At 37.3% G+C, this 22,908-nt stretch overlaps 1 protein-coding gene across 1 annotated transcript in view; it reads left to right on the top strand.

The window, feature by feature from the left end:
• Positions 1 to 22,908, top strand: part of MARCHF1 (membrane associated ring-CH-type finger 1) — an 863,493-nt gene that overhangs the window by 794,625 nt on the left and 45,960 nt on the right. Inside the window, exon 4 of the mRNA XM_032863636.1 lies at positions 9,916 to 10,096. Within this exon, the coding sequence (XP_032719527.1) occupies positions 9,916 to 10,096 (181 nt within the window). The remainder of the gene's footprint in view (positions 1 to 9,915; positions 10,097 to 22,908) is intronic.

Here is a 22,908-nt window from a genome sequence, read left to right as displayed (position 1 = left end):
TGGGACTCTTGGGACTATACATGCTCGCACATGAGGAAGAAATTTGATGCACTCCAAAAACCCATGGAAACTTTGCAGAAAGTCTTCTAAGAGGACCTACCCTACTATGAGACTAAATCCCTAGGCTATGAGTCCCTGTTGAGAATCCTTAAATCCAATCGGGGTTTAAACTCCTGTTTATCAAGAGGATCGAACCATTACCAGAGGTGATGACAGCCATAGGAAAAGAAATTCAAATGGAGACTTCCCAATCCATTGCAGCTCACACAACTAAAATACCTATAAATTCAAATAAGAACTGGCCTCCCTGCTTCCATTATAGGTGCAGCAAGGTGACCATTATCTTTCTCCACTCTTTTCCATCAGTGTGATCCCTGGTCAGAAGAAGATGTGGCTGATTAGCCACAACTTTGTATCAGCTCCAGGATCAAGTCAGGAGCCCGGGACATTGCTATGTCACTGTCTTTGTTGTTGATCATTCCCTACAGCTCTGTGCAGATGGTCTGAGGTTTTGAATAAGTCAGTGATGACAAATTAGGGTGTGAAATTGAGCTCAGGAAGTCATGCTATATAAACAGTTTTTCTGAGTTGAAAATATTCCTTTCAGAAAACAAAACACTTTAAAAAATCACTTGTGTGTGAAGAACTGTCACTCATCTGTAGATGTCAAGAAGATTGTCTGGCAGATTCAGAATGACCAATCTTATGATTATAAAAATTGTATTAGCCATCCGTAGACTATTTTTATTCTTATGTCATAACTGTATTTTTAATTAGAGTTTTCATCTCAGGCTGAATGGTAGGTAGCTTATTGCTTCATCTGTGTAAAGAGAATTTTAGAAATATGACTTATAAGGTTTTTTTAAATTCCAAAAATGTATGCTGATTCCATATCAGTAAGAGTTGGTTAATACATTTGTTAGTAAGAATAATATTAAATACTGTCCATCTTCTCTGCATATTAAGAGTTACTTCTCCTTTCTACTTGCTTGACTTCCTGTCATGCTCAGATAGGATATAAAATTGGTTCACCTCAGTTTAGTTCCTCAAATGCAAATTTAAGAATGCATAGTATATGTAAGGATCATACACTTCTCACTTTCATTATAAGTGAGTTTTCCCAAAACATAAACAAAACACTGGTACTGAGTAACAAGTTCTGAGAATTGCCAAATCATCTCACCAAGCTATCTCTTTTGATCTCTTCTTCAAACATGTTTAAATAATAGCATTCCCAGTCCATTTCTGGTCCAGTAATTAATCATCTTTACCCTGACTTTTTTAAACAGTATTCTCATTTAAATTACTCTTAGCATTGTGCTGTACAAAGAAAATCTTGCCCTCCAAAATTAATACACAAGAATTTAGCTAGGTCATAATACCAGAACTTGCATAGATGAAATAATTAAAAAACAAAGACCAGATCTGTGTAGTATAGGATTTAAGAGCAATGAAACCTCAAGAAATGGAGGGAGAATTAGAGGGAAAGAAGATCTAGAGGCTGTTCCCGTAAGGGTATGAGTCTTAGAATAGCTTAAATTTAGATGAGGTATTATCAAGAGAGGAAGGAAATCACAGGTACGAGCTCATATTTGAGTAAATTCCCAGAGTGCAATGGGCTAAGGAAATAACCATTCAACATTGATTGAAAAAGTACCATTTAACCTTTATTGATCACTTAATCTTAACAAATAATCCTATGAACTGTAGACACTGCTATTTTCCTACTTTATTGATTAAGAACTTGAAAACACAAGAGATTAAGTAATTTGACAGACATAGATAGGCAGAACCATGATTCTAATGCTGATAGTACTTTTAACAACCACACCAGTGTTCCCCAACATTCTTCACATCATGACATGTGTAGCACATGATGACATTTCTGAATCAGTGAGGCTTAATGGAAAATACACCCAGGACTCTTTATATAGTCTCTAAGCCTATAGAAATCAAGATCTTGGCATGGAGGGAACTGATCTATGGCAAAACCCACAGCTAATCAGGGTACTAATCATGCTAACCATGTACTGCATGTACATGTAGCTAATCATACTACTATGACTCTATGTTGGGAATTAGTGGGAAATACAGCAGGAGAGGTAAGGTAAATACAAATTATGGAAGGCCATATGAAAAGCAGACAAGGTCATTTGGATTCTATTTGATTGATGATAGAGTTCTTGAAGAGTGACAGTATTTTAGAAAAAGATCTGAATAACTATGTTTTGAGAATGATTTGAGAAGAGCAAAGTCTTAAAAACAGCTGATGTACCTATTGACCATCCAAAACTACTAGGAGATGGTAGTAAGGAAGAAAAGAAAGAAGATATGGAAAACTGAGTCTAAATTATTTGGAAGGCTCCACAATAAAGGCAAGCTTAGAATGGGATACTTATTATCTGACATTTTTGGGAAGAAAAGCTAGTTTAAGAGATGGTGAGATGTAGGAAGCATTCAGTGGGATACCCCCTTAATGGAGTTAGAGAACTAGCTGAAGTTTCTTGCTATCAGAAAGGTAGAGGTTGGTTTTAGAGATAAGAAGTGTTCTAAAACCACAAGTCTAGGAGTGATGCTGGAAGTTGAAGTACGAAACTCCCAAGACAAGCAGAGAGGAAATGCTGACAAAGACATAGTAGCCGGAAGGAGCGAGTAGAAATCAGTCTGTGGGAAAGAAAAAAATAACAGAATTGCAACATTAAAAAAGAAATTTGAGGTCATGTTATTTAATTACTGTTGCATGAGCTCCTTTTACACTATGTCTGTCATATAAATACCGTACTTATATCTGAGTACTTTCAATGGTGGGAAGTTTGCACTGTCTTGGGGTAACTCATTCCATCTTCTGAAAGCTCTGGGTGTGTGTGTGTGTGTGTGTGTGTGTGTGTGTTTTAGGGAAATTTGTTTCCTTTAACTTCTACTCATTGGACCTAGTTGTGGGATAGAAAAGATCAGCTACCATTTCACACCATAGTTTTTCATATATCTAAATACAGCTATCATGTAATTTCCCCTTTCTTGCTTTTTTTCCCTCCAAAATGTGAAATACAGTAGTCAGTAGTTCTCTGTATTTGTCTCAAAATTCCTGCACTCATGTTTTATTTTTTACTTTTATAATTGATATATTAACTATATTACTTCAAGTGTACAATGATTTGATATCTGTATATATTGTGAAATGATCACAATAAGTCTAGCTAACATCCTAAACTCATACTTTAAAAGGTATCCCTTTGACTTATAATTCTGAATTCATGGAAGAGAGCCATGAATTTAGATCTGTTGAATTCTATATTATTTCTTTGTCATCTCTCACCATGATATCTCACCTACCAAATCATGTCATATTCTCATCTTACCTATCATTTATTACCTTCCCAGGCTCCAGGATCCTAACATCTTTGGTCTGTTCTCTGTAACTAATCACTATTTTATCCCTACAATCTTCTTATATACTCTTCTAATAACACTTTTCTCAACTTTAAGGCTAGTGGTCACAGAAGCCAAAAGGGAAGTTTCAAGAAGGAGGGGTTAGCCAACAATACAAAAAAAATAATAATAATAATAATCAGGAAAAATAAAGAAAAGAAAAGGTTTTCAGACCTGAATCTTAGAAGGGTTTTGTAGCTTAGCAAAAAACTAATCTCATTAGTGAGGTAGATCTCCCTTTCTTATATCACTGTTCTCTGAGGTGAAAAATGAGAGTCCTACAAACTGAAGTGCAGACACGAAAAATTGAGTTGCTTTTATAAAAACATGCAATACATTGCATTTATTAACTAGCAGCAATTTTTGTTGATTTTATTGATCACATATATACTGGTAATAATACCTCTGGGATAGTACTTATATTGTGTAATATTTTCTCATATATCCTATTTGATCCTATTTGAGACTTACAATAGTCATGTAACATTTCAAAGATGAGAAAACCAACTATCCTAAAACTTATCTGAGGCCACCCAATATACAGATCTAAATGTACTCCCGTACCTAAGTTTCCTTGAGACATGTTTGTGACTGGACAAATGTAGGGATTCAAATGTGTCAGTAGCTAACTGCCCTTTATGGAATCAGAATTCATGACCTTGGACTTATAAGCATTGGCTCTAACCAACTAAAGTAGTCATTAAAAACAATTAGTCCCAATACAGCAAAAGCAGTGGCATAGGTGAACAAAATTAGTAGTAGTAGCAGTAGTGACCCATCATTCTATGACAAAATTAACAAATATTTGCCTATAATGTGCCAGGTACTGCACTCTTTCATCACCTTTAATCTGCATGACACCCTAAGAGGTTATTTTTAACCTCTTTCACACATGAGTAAACCGAGAACCTCTCCTGTTTACTGGAGCCAAAAGCAAGCATGTGAGTCAGGATTTGGTTTATTCGTGAGTCTCAAAAATCAAATAATTTCATATTTTTAAAATTTCTTCCTGTGACAGTGGGGGAAAAAAGGACCACAAAAAGGATATGAATTCATCCATGAGGGATATGACTACACTACACATAGACAACATTTGTCCCATTTTATCCCACTTTCAACATCAACTCTTCACCATTGTTGTAATTTCCCGTCTCTCAAACCCATCCTCTCCCCATGATACATTAACCACAAGATGGCTTCACTTGCCTCCCGGCTCAGAGTCTAGACCTCATGACCAAGTATTTTCACACTGTGTTCGCTGATGCATCAGAATCCTTCGAGCCTTTGTCCTTCCCATTTCTGACTTAGTGATCTCAAGACGCCTTAGATTGTGCTACCAGCTGTAGACTTGCTCTCTGAGTGCTGAACGCCACTGACTCCAGGCAGTGTTAACAGTGTCCACTGTAAATTTGTGCTGTCTAATCTCACCAGGGACCTCACCACCTCTCCATGGTTCTAATATTCATGCTTGGATAATTTCCCATCACATTCTCAAAGTGCCTTTTACTAATTACTGACAGCCTCTCTAATACTTTAACCCCATGCCTTCCTGCCTTCTGTGGAGCAGACACATGGTGTGCTGTATCGCACGAGACAGGAAGCCTCTCCCCAGATCCAGTAACTGCAATTCTTCTATCTCCTTCTCTTACACTTTTCCCTCTACATCTTGCTCACAGGAAAAAAAGCATGTTTACCTCCCGTGTATTTTTCCACCTGTCCAAAGACATTCCTCTGCTATAGCTCCTTTCCCCATACTTTCTTGATTTCTCAAGAATCTTCATTCAACCATAAAGCATTCTCTCTCTCTGTGGCATCTTCAGTTCTGCATATGAACAAGTCCCCCTTTTCCCTGTTTAAAATAAATGAAATGAAAATTAAAAATAAAAGTGCCTCTAATCTGCTATTCTTTCACTGCAATGTTATTATTTCTCAAAAAGAAAGAGAAATTACATCTGTTCATTCATTTACTTGAGCATTAACTTCTCATCCAATGTTTAATACATTTCAATATGGTTTCCGCCCACATGGATTCTAATCATTTTTAGCTCAAGAAAGTGAATTCTAACAATGAATGCCAAACTCTGCAGCATGAGAACTAGTTTTGAGGTAAGATTAACATCCAGATTAAGCCATTACAAACATAGCTGTATCCATAATTATTGTGCTTTAAGATTATTTAGTTGGAGAGAGGTATGGAGAAAAATGCAGGTACAAAAGGGAGGAAATAGATCAGAAAGTTTTGCCAAAAGAAAAAGCGGAAAAATGGGGAGCCTGACTGGCTCAGTCAGTAGAGCGTGTAATGGTTGATCTCAGGACTGTGAGTTCAAACCCCACACTGGGCATGGAGTCTACTTAAAACAAAACAAAACAAAACAAAACAAAAAACTAGAAAGAGAGAGAAAGAAAGAGAAAGGAAGGAAGGACAGAAGGCAGATAGGCAGGCAAGGCAAGGCAAAGCAGGGGGGAAAATGGCATGGACCATAGGAAGAAAGAGTTAAGAGCCTATCTGAAAATTATAGGGATGACTGCCTTTGGGTGTTAAATACTGTAAATGGGCTTTGTTGCCACTCTACACAGTGTTACAATATTGTTTCAGATTCTTAATATATGGATGATTGTAATAGTTGTCCAAATGGGATATCTGCTTCCAGATTCTGTTGTCTCCTTCTAGATTCACCTTACATGCTGATGCTATTGTCTGATTTTCTTTGCATATAGCAAAGATGAAGAAAATGTGAATGAATGAATAAATGAATGAAAAAAAAAATCCCAAAAGTACATAATCACTATGAACCTCACAAGGATTCCTTTTAATGATAAATTATTAAAAAAAGAAAACTTATGTAAAAAAAAAAAAATTCTACCAGAACCAAGAAGTCTTGACAATGGAGGGGATGGGGAGCAGTGCAGATCATTTTAAGATACATTAGACCAAACAAAACCAAACAAAAATCTATTTCTCTTAAAACTCAAACATTAAGGGAGGGACTTTAAGTACACACACACACACACACACACACACACACACACACAATTTCCAGAATTTAATTTGCCTAATACTGTTTTGAGGTCTGCTTTTCACAGAAAGCTAGAAGGTATATGGAAGTAGAAGTTTATTCAAGTCACAAGTGGTGAAAGTCTCTTTCACCACTAATACACTGATTAGACTATAAGCAGCCAGTTAAAAGAGCAAAATGCTAATAAAGTTTGTGATTTCAGCTTGTTCTTGTCAGTCGACAATAGACACCGAAGTCAATCACCAATAATTTTATAGAATTACTCAGTTCCCAAGCCTCAATTTCCCATAATGTAAAAATGCATTAAAATTACGAATATTTTACAATGCAATTTTATTATTAAAATCATTTTCTCTACACAATTATTTTGTTGGAGAAAACATGTGTATGTTTTTATTACTGTGTTTTCATTTATAATTTGGCAATTTTGGTTAGTATGAAATATATCAGCTTAGGAATTCTTTAATTCTTTTCATAATGGCACCATCACATTATTTTTTACTTCTGGTAGAAATTTGAAGTTGATATTTAGCTCTTAAGCTCATTTAGAACAATCTCAGCATGATTTGAAAAAGACTCTTGGGGTCCAACTCGAGTTGGATAATTTAGAAAAAATACAAAATGCTAAAATCATGTAAAAATAAATCTTGTGAAACGGGAATGAAAATGAATCAAGCTTTTGATTTTCCCTGTGGGAAATAACCTTAATTTTATGAAGAAATGAAATTGCTGGTGGTGCTTCAGGTAACAGTTTCAGCAGAAATTTTTTTTAAATGAATCTGTGAGACATAGGAAGTTGGACTACAAGCAGTAAACTGCTCAGGTCAGGTTGAACCCAGTAATCAGCAAGGTCTTTGTTTAAATCTGCTTATGAATAAATTACTTTATTCATGTCAGTTAAAAAAAAAATCAGAGCCTCGGAATCATCTTGGCAGCTGTGCAGCATTTGATGTGATCTTTTTTTAGTAATAAATTATCAGATGGCATTAATTGCAACTTTTTCTTTTTCAAATGAGAAATGTGGCCACTCTCCCTGTGGAGTCTTCATGGGTCAGCAGGTTTCAATGCCAGGCGAGGAAGGACTTTTGTTTTGTTTTTATTGTGCGCTTCTCTATGTAAGCTTTACTTCAACTTTTGTTACTTGCCAAAGTTGAATTTTGAATTTTGTGAACCTTATTTTATTATCATTGGTAATAGTCATACATTGTTTTTAACTCAGAATTGCCGTTTTTTAAAAAGAGAGAGAGGGTGTACTCATACTCCAGGGGAGTGGCAGGGGGAAAGGGACAGAGTGAGAGGGAGAATCGCAGAGACTCCCCTCTAAGCGCGGAGCCAGAGGCGGGGGCCCAACCTCATGACCCTGAGATCATGACCCTGAAACCAAGAGTCAGAAACTTAACTAACTCAGCCACCCAGGCACCCCAGAATCACCATATTTAAGGCAAGAGTAAGCAAATGTTTCCTATAAAGAAGCAGGTAGTAAATATGTCAGTCCCTGTGACCATATGGTCTTTGCAGCCTTAATTCTGCAGTTACAGGGCAAACACAGCTCTAAACAATACATAAACAAATCTGCGTGGGTGTGTTTCAATAATATGTTAATTATGAACACATGCCACAGTAAAAATTAGGCCACAGTTTGCTGACTCCTGATCTAAAGGAGTATCTTTGTGTAGAAGCAGAGACTTAAGAGATTCAAAGACATAAGAAATATCAACCTCTTACACTGTAGAATTCATTAGGTTTCAATGGCTCCAAAAATAAATATTACAACCGAATGAAGTGCTATAGAAACCCAGATTTGTTTTCACTGGTTGCTCTTATAGAAAGCTGTAGTTTGTTCATGAAACAATTCTTTTACTCAACAAACATCTACTGAACACCTATCATGAGACCAGTACTCTATCGGCAACAAGTGTGATGCAAAGTTCACTAAGCCCGGATTCCTAGGACCTATACCTGTGGCAAGAGGAGATATTCCAGACTTTCATACTAGAATACAAATAGAGTAGAATATGAAGAATAGAATTCAGAAAGTTTTTAGTTTTTCCCCACCACGCCTTTTATATGTGGTGCTAATGTAACACTACTACTTCCTATATCAGTGGGAGTGGGGGGAAGGGAAGGAGGAGGACTCTGATTTTGAACTTCATTTCATCACACCCACCCTAAGGACTTTAGAAGTCAGTGCTCCTTTTTTATTTTATTTTTACTTAAGAAAAAGAGATTCAAAATACTGACGTACTGTGTCATACTTCTTTATTTTGAGGTTAGGGAAGGGCTAAGGGTTGGTTTCAATTCCTGTGTCTTACTTCAGTAACAATTAGAGCATTTCATTTCCCCTGAGGAGACAGCTAAGATAGATAAATATGCTTTAAAAACCCACTCATTGAAACTCAAGCTTCTAAAGAATAGGGCATATAGACCTAAAAGGAAAGAGCAGCAATTCAAACATTAAGACTGCTGCTACAACTCAACTCAAAAAAGTAATTTTTATAGATTTTTTTTGAAATATGCCATTCATATTTTCTAAAGATATTCAAAAAATATTTCCAATCAAATTTATTAACAACTTCTAACAGATGGGTAAATCACAAGAATTATTGAAGTGCTAAGATTTGAATTCATGATCTTGAGACATGAAACGCTTATCTCATCTAATGAGGAAAGCAAATTCTTTCTTAAAATTTGTAGATCAGAATAATGAAGATTTCACAGACTGTGAATCTATGACATCTGAATTCATAGTAATTCAGTAAAGTAGTTGAACTCTGAATTCCTTGGGAGATGTAACAATTAAAATTTTAAAACAATAGAATTTATTATACTGAAACAATTTTATGCAGTTTTCTCTGTAACTTTAAACAATGATGATTATTGACAGTTTAGGCAATTCATTGTGACCAAGTATGTGTGTGTCTTCCTAGGAAAACACAGTATTTCCAACCTGAAATTTTCAATATTTACTTTATTCTTTGGTAACATGTTAAAATTTTTCATAATTCTTCCACATTGGTAGAATACCATAGGTACTAAATTATATACCATGCGTCTATAAAACTGTCATCACACTAAAACAATAAAGTTATCAGATTCAAACATTCCTTACAATGCCTATAAATCACAACTTTTATATATGAAATCAAGCTTATGCTTACAGACACTGACCTAGGAAACAGCTTAAGCTGGGGAGATGGATCAATAGTTGTGCTATTAAAATCGCATTAGTATAGAAACGAAATGATAAAACATTTTTGAGTTACTAAGTATCCAATGGCTAATCACATGAACGTAAGTAGCAAGTGATTGAGCCTCCATTGGGTTCTGGATCCCGCTGGAGTGACATGTACATGCTTTCTAATTCTTAGGTTGCAGTTTCTAATGCCGTCTGGTATGTGCCAGGGAGGAAATCCACAGGTGAGAAACGTCCTCTGGGAGATCTCATCCTGACTGCTGTGTCCTTCCCCAGGATCTGTCACTGCGAAGGGGATGAAGACAGCCCCCTCATCACACCCTGCCGCTGCACGGGCACCCTGCGCTTTGTCCACCAGTCCTGCCTCCACCAGTGGATCAAGAGCTCAGACACGCGCTGCTGTGAGCTCTGCAAATATGACTTCATAATGGAGACTAAGCTCAAACCCCTCCGGAAGGTATGGTCTGTGCAGGAAATGGTTTGAAAGGGAGCACTGGCAACTGCAGGCATGTTTTAAAGATCCATTTATTTCCCAAGTAGAATTTGGTAACATGTTAATATCCATGAAGAGTGCATGCCTTGTGCTGGCCTCAATATGTGAAACAGCCAAATGTTTGCAAATAATCCTTCATCTCTGTTTTATGTTCTAGGGCCTCTGATGTTTAGGTCATTCTTCAAAATCAAAAAAAGAACCCACGTGTGTGTGAGTGTATGTGTGTGATGTTTGTGTTTGTCTGAATATATACACACACACACATATGTATATATATATATATACACACACACATATATGAAATAAATATACTTGTACCTTGATGTAATTGAATTGATGGAACTGTGATAACATTGTATTTACTGAGGTCGATTCCCTGGAAGGTTAGGATAATAGATTACAGTAAATAATATGAACTGATCTAATTTCCCGAAAATCAAGCTTTAGGTAATAGAAAAGAATGTTTTCTTCCATAAGGATGTGAACTCTTTTTTGCGCTTGCCTTTTTTGGGAATTTGGTGTGATAGTTCATGTATAATTAGAGTAGATAGAAAAAGTATTATTTTCCATATTGTGCATCAAGCAGGAAGAGAGAGGTAAGTATATTTTTATCTACAAACTTGATCTTCAAATTCCTCACTTTTATTTTGCTAAAGAATGAAGGTTAGAATATGGGTCAAATATAGGTAGCATCACACTCAAAGCGAGCAAAGGATAATTTGTGAAGGATACAAATGAAGACAATGAACTCTATGTAATTCATGCCCTATAGCTGGGGCCCTGGATTTTAGGATGTAACTTATCTTTTTACCTTTTTAACTTGATCTTTTTAGGTAAAAAGATCAGTTACATCCTCACATATATGGATGCCTCAATTTCTAAAGGAGAGTATGGATACTGCAATGTAAATAATGATTCTACCTAGAGCTGCTTTTTCATTTAAATTAAATGCAAAGCAAAAGTGGATGGAAAGAACATTGCTTAGAAATAAACACAATGAGGGGTGCTGGGTGGCTCAATTGGTTAAGTGGCTGCCTTCAGCTCAGGTCACGATTCCAGGGTCCTTGGATCGAGCCCTGCATCGGGCTCCTGCTCAGCAGAGAGCCTGTTTCTCTCTCTCCCTCTGCCTGCCACTCTGCTTACTGTGCTCTCTATCTCTCTGTCAAATGAATAAATAAAATCTTAAAAAAAAAAAAAAACGAAAAGAAATAAACACAATGAGCTCCTGAATGAGGAGAGATGTAAAGCAAACAAGAATATTCCAATAGGAATGCGATGGGTTGTTGCCATTGCAATTCTTCATTAATTCTGAAAATCATGGGGAGGGAGAAAAGCATTCCTTGCTTTCGCACAGCCTTGATTTTAAAAGTCTGCAAATGATTTATAGATGTCAGAACTGATGTACAGAATGCCTTTGGCTGGCTATGCACTGTCTTTTCTTAATATATGGGGTAACTTGAGTGACAAAAGGTGACTCTCTGTTCCTCCAGGTCCCAGAGCAATCAATGCCAGAAATAGAATGGACCCTTACTCTCTGCCCTTTGCTTCATCCATTGAACAGATATTATGTGATGTCTGGAGTAGCTAAATAACACATTGTGCTCTGTGATTCTCTAAATTTCCCTTCATGGCCCTCAGGGACCTACAAATCATTTCAGAGTATCTATATATTTCACCATGGTTTTTTTTTCCAACTTCTATCTATATAAAATGTTCATTTCAACTTTGTCGAATGTAATATTTCAATTCGAGAGCAACAATTTAGGATAATAAAATATTCAGATTTTTCCTCTTCTTCATACTATCTATCCCTCCCCCATTTTTGTATAATAAACAATACATGATGCTGTGTGGAACTTGAAAATTCTTATTCTACCTTCAGATTTTGTGGAATCATCCTTTATGTACAACTTTGATTCTTTCTTGGTATTCCATTCCCAATCATTTACAACCCTACCACAAAATCCACTTTTTCTCAAAAAGGTTAGTTGAGAACCAGAGAAAGGCAGTGAATACATCCATCTTTTTTAATATTCTTAATAACAAATATGTGTGGCAATCTAGTGGGCACCTACTGGCTATCGATTAATGATATACCCTTTCTTTTTAAAAAACATGTCCTTTGTCATAAGTATTGATGAAGACAGCATCTCAACATCCATCATTTTTAATAGCATTTTTATATCTACAGACGATGTTGGATCTAATCCAGAGGTTGCTTCCTGATAGCCCACAGATGTGTTTCATTTGACCCACAGGTCTTAACATTTGAAACAGATACCAACATTTAGATGTGTGGGTATTTCATGTAAAATTCCACATATTTGTGTGCTTGAAAAATCACAGAATCTGGCTCTACTGGAACCACATCCCCCTAGGACAACATCTATGGGGTAGCAAAGTGGAGATGAGTGAGGCTAGTGCCTTTAAAAGGCAGTTTGCTTTCAAGGGCTCCACATTTCCTAGCCCTCCCTCCATGTCTGATCCCAAGACCTTGTGCCATCCCCACTCATCTGTCGCTCTAGAGTAAGACTGAATTTTCAGCTCCTGGTCTAACATATGAGTCCTGCACTTGAGAAACATGCATTCTGTCCCTGCCTTTATGATCTATGGATTTTAAAAACCTAAAAAAAGTGTTCCAAACTTTTACTTTCTCCTTGAAAACGGTGAGGCACTGGCATAATACGTAAATGGCAGTATTTAAAATGACTTCAGATTCTGAGGTGACACAAACTCTATAGATATGAGGTGGTTGTAAACTGTTCTAGATGGTTTATTTTGATGGCACTAAGATTCATCAACAGTTTTCTTTTGATAGATTTTAATTGGTCATTACAAATGACAGGTATAGCATTGCTTAGAATATATACAAAGTATATCCCATTAATTGCTCTCAACTCAGTAATTCCATTACAGTTTATAACGTTCTAAAGACCAACCACATGAAACAGTTAATTTAGCTAATGATTCTGAATGTCTACCATTCGCCAATATAGGCAGGAGATTCTGTTTAGATGAAATGGCTTCTTAAGGTGGAAAGGTGCAAATCGTAGTCTGAGGAATCTTGGGGCTTAATAATCCCTAAAGAGATCAGTAAAACCTTACTTCACTAATTGTCACTATTATTACACCAAAATCTTTAGTTAGTAAATTCATCAAGGTATCCTAATGTCTCCAAAAGAAAAATCTTTAAAATCTAAATGAAACAAAGGACTTCTTTGAAAAAAAGCAGTTTTCATCATCTTAAAGTCAGCAGCTCACCTACTTTTATAACACTCAGTAAAAGCCCCATGAGTAACCCAGGGTCAGAAATAATTCCAAGGGCCCAGGAAAGATAAAAAGATAAAAATACACAAAGCAGTACAGTTCGGAAATGCATGCAATATCAGTTAGGAAGCATAAAATCTTCCCCTGTTCCAAAGCTGAAGAATTGCATTTGATTGCATCAGATTTGAGTCTGAATAGGAGAGACCAGTGAGTGGCTGGATACGAAGCTAAGCTTGTGAGGACAGCAAATGGTACCGACAACTTTATGTTCCCCCTAAATTATTTCTTTATACAGTTTCTCATATGCAAACAATTTGACAAATACATAATACAAAATATTCAGCTCTATGCATCCTTTTGCTCCTTGTCTCATTTTTAAATGAGACAGTGAATCAATTACCTTGGCTTTAGTAATGATTAGATCAAACCATAAGCACTTGTCATTTTTGTAGATCAAAACAGTTGAATATTGGAAACTTCATAACATTTAAGTTCTGGGTGAATTTATTATGCCAAGTAAAAAGGAATAATCATTTTTGGTATTTCTACACTTCCACCATAATGAATTCCAATGCTTCAGTTGAAATATCTACTTTTAAAAAAATGAAGAACTATAATTGACAAATGCTATGTTAGTTCCTTCCTTTCCCCTTAATTTGACATAACATTTGTCTTTCAGAAGAGCCAGTGCAAGTTACCATAGCAGACCAATAGCCCATAGGTTATTATTGATTCTGCACTAATCTGGAGGTCTTGCAGGTCATAGTCTTAAAAGTAGATAGGATGGAGAATGAGGTCAGACTCCTAGCTAGGATCTTCTGAGTACCCCATCTGAATAATGCTACCTCATCATATGTAAGAAAATTAAAAATGCTTCATCTACTTACCATTCTGGAGAATTTGCAATTTTACTAATACAACTGCTCCATACTGAATTTCGACTCTGTGCCAGATATTTAGAATATATCAATTAACTTTTATCTTCATTATAACCCCATTTCATGTAGGCATGATAGTACAGTGAGTTCAGTGAATGAGTGACCTGGGCATGACTGTAGGCACGTGAAACCTATTTTACATATGAGAAAAAGGAGACACCGTATCAACCTTACTTACTATCACACATCCCAGAGCTCCCGATTCTAAAGCTTGTGCCCATGTACGGTGTAGTGTAGCGTTAAGTGGCTGACAGTCTCTCTCTTTAAGCACCAAAACCTCAGTTTTTATCCAGACCATTTCCAATGGAAATCTTCCAAAAGAAATCTTTCTGAAATAATTTTTTTTCTAAAATCTTTCCTTTTAAACATGGATATTTTACCCAATGTATTTTCTTAGTACTTAGTTACACCATTATGGATACATCACTTATTTTGTAGGTTGAAAAACCTTAACTGGCTCCATAGCATTGAAAGCTGTTGATCTTTAACTTTAAAAATAAACTGTCATTATTTTACCAGCAAAAATGGGTTTAATCAGGAATAGCAGATAATTGCAGTTTGGGTCAAGCAAGCTACAGCAAAATCATAGCCAAGTCCAGAGAACAAAGGAGAGGGAGGAATGCTCTTTTATAGATGAAAAGGGGAAGTCTGGAGGGTTATTATAAAGAAAAGAGTCCACTGGAGTAAACTTGGAGTTGAAAGTATAGTGGCTTTTCTTTGGCGGACTTGTGACTGTCTCATTGGCTGAGCTCCTGAGGGTAGGTGGGGGAGGGGAGACAAAGAAGAAAAACCTTTTTTAGGTCCTGCTGAAATATAAAGAGCTACAGTAACATCACTTGCAAGGTTATTTTTTCCTGTTGGGATCTGCAGTTGATGACTATAGTAGAGCGTGTGAGAGCTACCCTCTTCTGATCTCCTGACTTCATTTCAAATAAGATTTTCTTTTATTACTTTTCACATCTTGATTCTGCATCTGCCAACCTGGCATGTTTTGAAAGCCCTTTATAGTGACAGAAAAGTTTTCCTTTCTTCCATTTTAGGTCCTTCAGCTGATCTGATAATTAAATCAGTATAAGATAGATTACAGTAGAAAAACAAACAAAACTTTGATAACATCTATACTGGGAGAGACCAGGAAAACCAAGTAACTCACTGAAATGGCCAAAGCCATCACCCTAGATACCATCTTGGGCTGAAGACAAAGATGACCTTGGGGAAAGAGACCAGCTCTGGGAGGTTACCAGGAAAACCAGTATGCAAGAGTAAGTTTAAGTAGATTGAAGTTGTTGTCATCTGAACTGATAAGAGTTCTAGAATCACCTCTTCCAGGTACAGCAAGGGAGACACCCTTACAAACGGAGATTTTCCTTATAAGCATAAATGTCTCTTACAAAACAGTAACTTTCATTGGATTTTTAAAGCTTTTCCATGTCTGCTGTGTTTTTAAAATAATCAGGTTAAAATAATCAATGCACCAAAGAGGCGTATTTTGAGGAGTCAGAGTCCACTTTCTTGTACCCTTCCTCTGTTTTTGTTGTCTTCATTCTCCCTGCTCTGAGAATCTGCTGCCAGGTCTCTGTTCCTTCAGGAGCCCTTATTCAACATTTCACATAGCTACTGCTTTTCTGCTTTAAACAATAAGGGCAAAAATCAAGAGTTACAAAATTGGGTCTATAAAAGGCCCAGGTCTAGATGAAGTTCTGCAACGTTCTCTTTTGATCATTGGCAAGAGTTTTAGTGAGTACAAATATTTTGGCATCATCCCAGAATCCCTGGGCCTCTCTTTGGCATCCTTTTTAATTCTCAGTTTTACTCAGAATAACATGATTTAAAAAAAAAAAAAAAAAAAAAAAAGGCCCTCAGCAAATATGGTTTGATATCTCCAGGATGTTTTCCTAGAATCAGAGCCCAGTTCTGGGGAGCAGGTTTGCTGTTTCATTTTTTCAGAAATACATATGCTTGGAGGCAATGAAAATCTCTGCCCTAGTATGAGTCTTGATAACATTTCCTTTATACTTGCACAAAAATGTCCGCACTCATCATTTGGCTCATCCTGTTGGCTCTGTCATCTTACTTTGTTTCTCCTCCATGATAACATGAGCCTCAAGTGCAGTCGAAGTGATTTAGAACACTCTTAGAAAATTGTTTTGTTTTCAAAATCACACTGTCCTAATGAACCAAGTAACCTTTTCACAACAAATTTCTCTATCCCATGGTGGCGCAGTCTGCAGCCAACACTTCCCTGACTTCTCAGGGCTTCTTTCAGGGAGAAGGAGGAGTGCGAAGGACTCCTCCGCGGATAGCTGCAGGAAGGGAAAGGATAAGCACACCACAAAATAACAAAAAGATCATAAAAACAAAAGCATTTGAATTCAACTGGAGCATTATCTTTTCTACTAAAATCTTTTTATTTTGTTTTGGGTTGTTTTGATTATATTTGTTTCCCACTCGTGCCTGTAGGACATCCGGACCGATGGATGCTGTGGCGCACGTGGTGGGAGAATCCACTTGAGGCAGAACAGAAGAGATAAAAGCAGACTGAATCCACCACAGGGGAGCTGCGGGCGGGACAGCAGAGGAGAGACTGTCCGCCCCGAGGTGGGGGTGAGGGCCGCAGTTACAGGGCCAAGTGAGGGAGTGTGGGGACGCAGGGGATTTTCTCTTTTCGTCATCTCAGGAGCTGCGTCTGGTTGTAACTGGTCAGTTAGGGTCTCTGGCTGTTTCACGGTGGGTTGCTTCATGAGCCTGTTTGCGTCAGCTCAATCATCACTGTGGGCCCTTCTGCCTTGCTCAAGTTTCTATTGCTCAAGCCTGTTGCCTAAAAACAGTATCTACCATGTCCTCAGAACGGCAATTGATATTTTAATTAAAATAGTATTAAATGTGAGTAGAGAGTAATGCCAGCATGTCTAACATGAAATGATTATGAGATGAAAAATACAAATGTCTTGGGCTTTTTCTAATGGATACTTAGGATTTATCATATGGCCTCATCCTTTTGTCTTTTGAGAGAATACTATGAGTTGATTAGTCTTTAAAATTTCAAAAACAAGAAGACTGTAGCCAGCTGGGATCCATACTGTAGAATAGTTTGTTCAAAATGGAAATACTCTTCGCTAGGCAGCAAAAGAGCTTCTTTCTTTGTGCAGTTTCCATCCATGAACACAGTCCTCCCTCAAGGCAGATGTGAACTCCAACCAGTGGCAAACTGTGTTCTGAATGATTGTTCTGAGAAATTTCCCGTCATGCCCAGGTCACTCATTTACTGAACTCACTGTACTATCTGCTATGGGCCAGTTGTGTTCAGTAGTGAGCCAGATAGAAAAAACCCAGCTCCCAGACTGCATCCACTGCAGGAGGGATGGGGAAAGTTGAATTACTTACCATAGTTTGTCATAAATTTGAAAGGCATGGTAATCAGTGGATGGCTGTGTGGGGATCGAGAATTTTCTGTAACTCCAGAGGGAATGGTAAAGGTAATTCAAAGAGAGCATGCCATCCTATGTTTGGTCTTTACTTGTGAGACTGTCCATATAAAAGGATTTCTTTTTGTACAGTAACTATAAGTACATAGCAGAATGACTTTCCTCTTGTTATCCATGAGTCACATAACCTAAGTAAATCAAGAGGATATTACTTAGCAACTGGATATCCAGGACATCGGGTAAAGAGAACTGGGAATATAGAACAGGATTTTTCAGAGGGCATCACAGAAGAGATTTTACCAATTCCTGAATAATCATTGTTGGCTGGAGCGTTTCTCTTCAGCACTTCCTTATTAGTAGATCCAATTATATATTACTTCAGTTCTGTTTCTCTCTTTGAAAATTATTGCTTAAAGAATGTAACCTCACTTTGCTTGGTAAGAATGTCACCTTGTGTTACTATTCTAGGTATGAAAAGAAACACTTAACTTTCATTAGATTTGCTATTGAAGTCTTTAACAGGATACAATTCCATCCTTGCAAAAATACATTTTTATTTTGACAAGGACAGGGACATAGGAGATGGAACTTCTTTTATATACTTTATATTTTGAAATATGAAACATAACTATGGTTGAAAGGAGGAAATCACACAGACCTGTACCCCTGAGGCAAATAATACATTATATGTTAATAAAAATAATTTATATAAATTTAAAAAAAGATATTTCCAAAAGCTCAACCAAAAAAAAAAAAAAAGAGGAGGGAATCAGTATTACAATGATCCATATGGAAAGCATAAAAGCATCCAATTAAACCGTGCAGAAGCATATGCACACACACACACACAGTTACAAATAACGATTTCCCCAAAGCACCATCTTATGACTGAGTGTTTTTTAATGAGAAAGAAGTTATATTTGTGTTTCATTTTAGGTTTTCTTAAGATGGCATAACAATTGAGTTTTAAATTACTGCCATATTTAAATTTTCCTCCAATTTAAGATTGTTCTCTTCTCAGCTAGGATTATTTCTTAATTCATTTATCCAGTTCCTCAAATCTTGGCATAAAATCTAAGAAAAATTTTCTCCTAAACTTTTGGTTTAATTTTTTGAAATAAGGCACAAAGAAATCAACACGGTTTTTCCAAAGCAAATATTTTAAACCAAATCAAATTGTTTTCTTTTGCATTGACAAGGAGGAGGAAAATGAGGAAGACCTTGATTGACATCTGTCTGGAATGATGGTGTCTGGCCCTGTTGTCCAAGCCTCAACATGCTTGTGTGATATTATCCACATTTTAATAAGATAGGTGTCTGAAAGATTTCACTCCATAGAGACCTAATCTCTCAGGAGCCAGCTCCCTTCCAATTTTCTATCTTTCTCTACCATCCAGTAGCTCCTCTTCTTTTGTTTCCCACATTGCTATGCTACCCACTGCCTCAACATACCGTGCTATTTATAATCTTGCATAGCAAATGTTTCGCCCTGAATTAGGCAAATTTACCCACTAAGCCACTCTCTCTTGCTGTCTCTCTCTGTCAAATAAATAAATAAAATCTTAAAAAAAAAAAAAAAGAGAAAGAAAGAAAGAATTCCCGGAGAGACCAGACACACATCAGTTGAGTGGTGCAGGTAGGAAAGTTTACTCAAATGAAAGTATTCTTTGGAGATATGAGGGTGGGTGAGCTCAAGGGAGAGCTGCACTCGGGGTTTGGGTCTCTGTCTTTTATTGACATGTTTAAGGAGGGAGTGGAATATTTATAAACCTGGGAGGAGATCTTTGGGGAGCAGGGTTTCATGCCTTTTCTCCCTTACTTGCTCAGCTGCCTGCTTTGTCTTGAGCCTCTCCAGTTTGATCCAGCTTCCTGCTGGCTTCGTTTTTTGGAATGTTCCCAGGACAGTTCTTTAACTTTCCCCACAGCAGACCATGGTTCCCCTTTGGCCAGCCTCCAGGCCAACTGCCTACTCAAACAGTTTCCCAGCTCAGGATACCCAGTAAACAGAAGTCCAAGGTCTGAGTCCTAAAAGAAGGAACATATGTGCTTTCTTAATCTTGCCTGTTATTCTTTAAAGCAGATCATGGTGAGAAAAATAAGATATACTATATATTTAAAAAAGAAAACCATTAAAAACCATGACTAAAGGAAGACGGGTAGAGAAGAGAGGGAGAAGGAAGAGAAAGAGGAGGAAAGCAGAGAGAGAAGAGGAGAGTTTGATGATGGCTGAGGAGGAGGAGGGGGTGCCAAAAGGTGAGTAAAAGCTAGATGTCAGGGCCAGACCACACTTCATATTTTTCTTACGAGTTGCAAGCAGGTGGTTAAAGGCTAAAGTAAATTAGATTCGAGCAGTTCTTGACAACAAAGCTGTTCTGCAGCCCCGAGACACACTTGGAAGATTTCTGACCCTAAGAAAAGAGGCAGGCAGGCTGGGCTGTAAGCCATTTTCTCCTTGGCACAGTAAAAAAAAAATCAGGTTGATTGAAGGCCTAAGCAAATTAGCATAGTTGAGTCTAAGAAAGATAATTATATTTTCTTGAAAGATAGTGTTTCTGTAAATGCAAAGCTAGTTTAATACAGAAGTTGAAATTTCAATGGTTTATTTTTATCAATAAACGACACTAACGAATTTTTGAGCCAGAGCTTTTCAGCATCTGGGTAGTGACTTATCTCTTAAGACACTGATACTCTCCTACTGGCTCTTTATATATAAGACCATCCCAACAGCCAGCTGTATCTGAAGGACCACACGGAGAGGTTCCAGCAATGCTCAGTTAGGATTCACTACTCCTACTTCATTAGTCAGTTACTAGGTGTTTCCTGAGTGCCAGTCACTGTCCCTGGTGCTGAGATTACAGTGATGAACAAGGAAAAGTTTTGGATCTTAGGGAAGCTATAATCTTCTGGGGTAGAGATGAAGGCAGGAAGTTTGAAAACAAGTTAGTTGTAATATTTTGAAAGAGACTTAAAAATAGTACGGGAGATAATTATTTCTAGGTGGAAAAAGTCTTCATTTCTCAACTGCCTCATTGTTCCATCAGGGAAACAATTCAAAAAAGAAATTAAGATGAAAAAGTTGCCACATGAATGCCAGGAACCAGAGTTAGGAAGACACACACAGATAACCCCGTCCACATTGGCTGAGAAAAATTACCAAGTGTCTGTGGAAGGCTGCTCATTCCCACAGATAATTTACTTTGTATCAGGAAACAGTTTATATAAATGAATGAAACAGTCTGATTTTATGATGATAAATGACAAATACTTCAGTCCCGAGATATGATGAGGTGTCGTGAAAACTACGGCATTCTTGAATAGATGTGCCTTTTCTAAACAGAGTCATAACCACTCATCTCTCGTGGTCTGTTGCCAAATCAACTGCTTTGTCAGATGAAGCCCAAATTCTAGATTTAATGTATCTCTTCTGATTTTTAAAAATAACAGTAACTAATTCAAACTTGAAAACCATTCAGGCGAAGCAAAACAGATCTGAGGGCTAGAATCAGCCCACAGACCAAGAGTTCATGATCTCTGCTGGATAGAAGTGGGTGTCTGGAAAGCTGGAGTCACACCCCCAGTGACCTTGCTCTGTGGCTTTCGGTGAGTCTCGTGTCCTGACATGGGATCTGTCGGAAAAATGGAAGGTAGAAGGATGGCAATAATACCTTCTTTGCCAAGTTTTCAGGATTCTACAGGGGAATAAAATCGTGTACGTGAAAGTACTTCGTAAGCAGTGAATTCCTACAAAGTGTCTTTTTCTTCGGCGGCTCTCTATTATGAACACATTAGCAAGGTCACTTTTCCAATCTTCCTCAGTCAGTATTTAGGATTGAAGTCACTTTAAGGCCAACAAGAGAGTAACATGCGCATTTTCAATGAACTATTTATCCAGCGCTGAATTATTTTAGGGGTACATGCATTGATTAATTTGTAGTCCAGTAATTTCTAATGTATAGTCATCCAGATAAGAGTTATGCTGGTTTAAGTTTGCAAGTTTAGGGGCATCTGAGTGGCTCAGTCGGTTGGGTGTCTGCCTTTGCCTTAGGTCATGACCCAGGAGTCCCGAGATACAGTCCTGCATCAGGCTCCCTGCTCAACAGAGTCTGCTTTTCCTCTGCTCTTCACCCTGCTCTCTCTCTCTCTCTCTCACTGTCTCTCAAATGGATACATAAATCTAAAAAAAAAAAACAAACCTGGTTTGCCAGTTTATAGGGAAAATTAATAAAATAATTAATAGCAAATTAATAAAATAAGCAGAATTAAGACAGGAAAAACATCAACATCCTGAAACCTTTTCAGGAGTTCATAAAACATGTTAAAACAATTAGCCTTGCCTGGCATAGTTGAACAAAATTTATTTTGTGCTTACCTTCTAAAGGGCTGTGTTCAGTGTACCAGGCAACCGTTTGCATATGAACACCTGATAGACTAATTAATCTTTTTAATAGATTCATTGAAATATTTCTTTTGAAGACTTATACATAGTAATCCAATAGTCCAGTTATTTTCATTTACCTCCTCTGACTAGTGTGATGATCTAGAACTTGAGCTCTGGACTCAGTCTGCCAGGGTATGTATCCTTGATCGTGGTCATTGTAGCAAGTGACTAAATTTCTGCATACCTGTGTCTCCTCCTGTGCTAAGTGGAGATAACAAAAGCATGTACCCCCTTGTATGGCTGTTCAGAGGCCTGATGAAATAGTACATGTAAAGCATTTAGCAGTGTCTCTGGAACATGATGAGAAGACAGGTTAACTACCTCTATATGTAAATTTTAAATAACTTTAATTTCAACTTCTCAGTATTTTTTAATGGTCCCAGAATTTTCAAGTTAAAAGTATCTTTTGAGATGACAACTGGTCTCTGAAGTTGTATAAAGTGATAGACCTCTCCTCTTTTTTTAATGCAATTTTATTTAGAATTCAAAAATATAAAAGAGGTAAAAGGATACTCAGTGCCCTTGTCTCCCTTAGACCACTCTTCCTTGGGACATCCCTAGACTAATTTGTGCAACTGTATGCCTCACACGGGGAGACAGAAGATGCGGGCCATGATTATTTTGTGTGCAGATTAATCCCTAAGCTTGGTCTCTTTTAACCTGAGTCTACCCATTACGGGTGTTTGGAAATATCTTCCTGATGATCAG

Source organism: Lontra canadensis, unplaced genomic scaffold (assembly GCF_010015895.1).
Source record: "Lontra canadensis isolate GAN:19392208 unplaced genomic scaffold, GSC_riverotter_1.0 scaffold1, whole genome shotgun sequence".
NCBI classification, from domain to species: domain Eukaryota; kingdom Metazoa; phylum Chordata; class Mammalia; order Carnivora; family Mustelidae; genus Lontra; species Lontra canadensis.
This window is presented reverse-complemented; position numbering and strand designations above follow the sequence as displayed.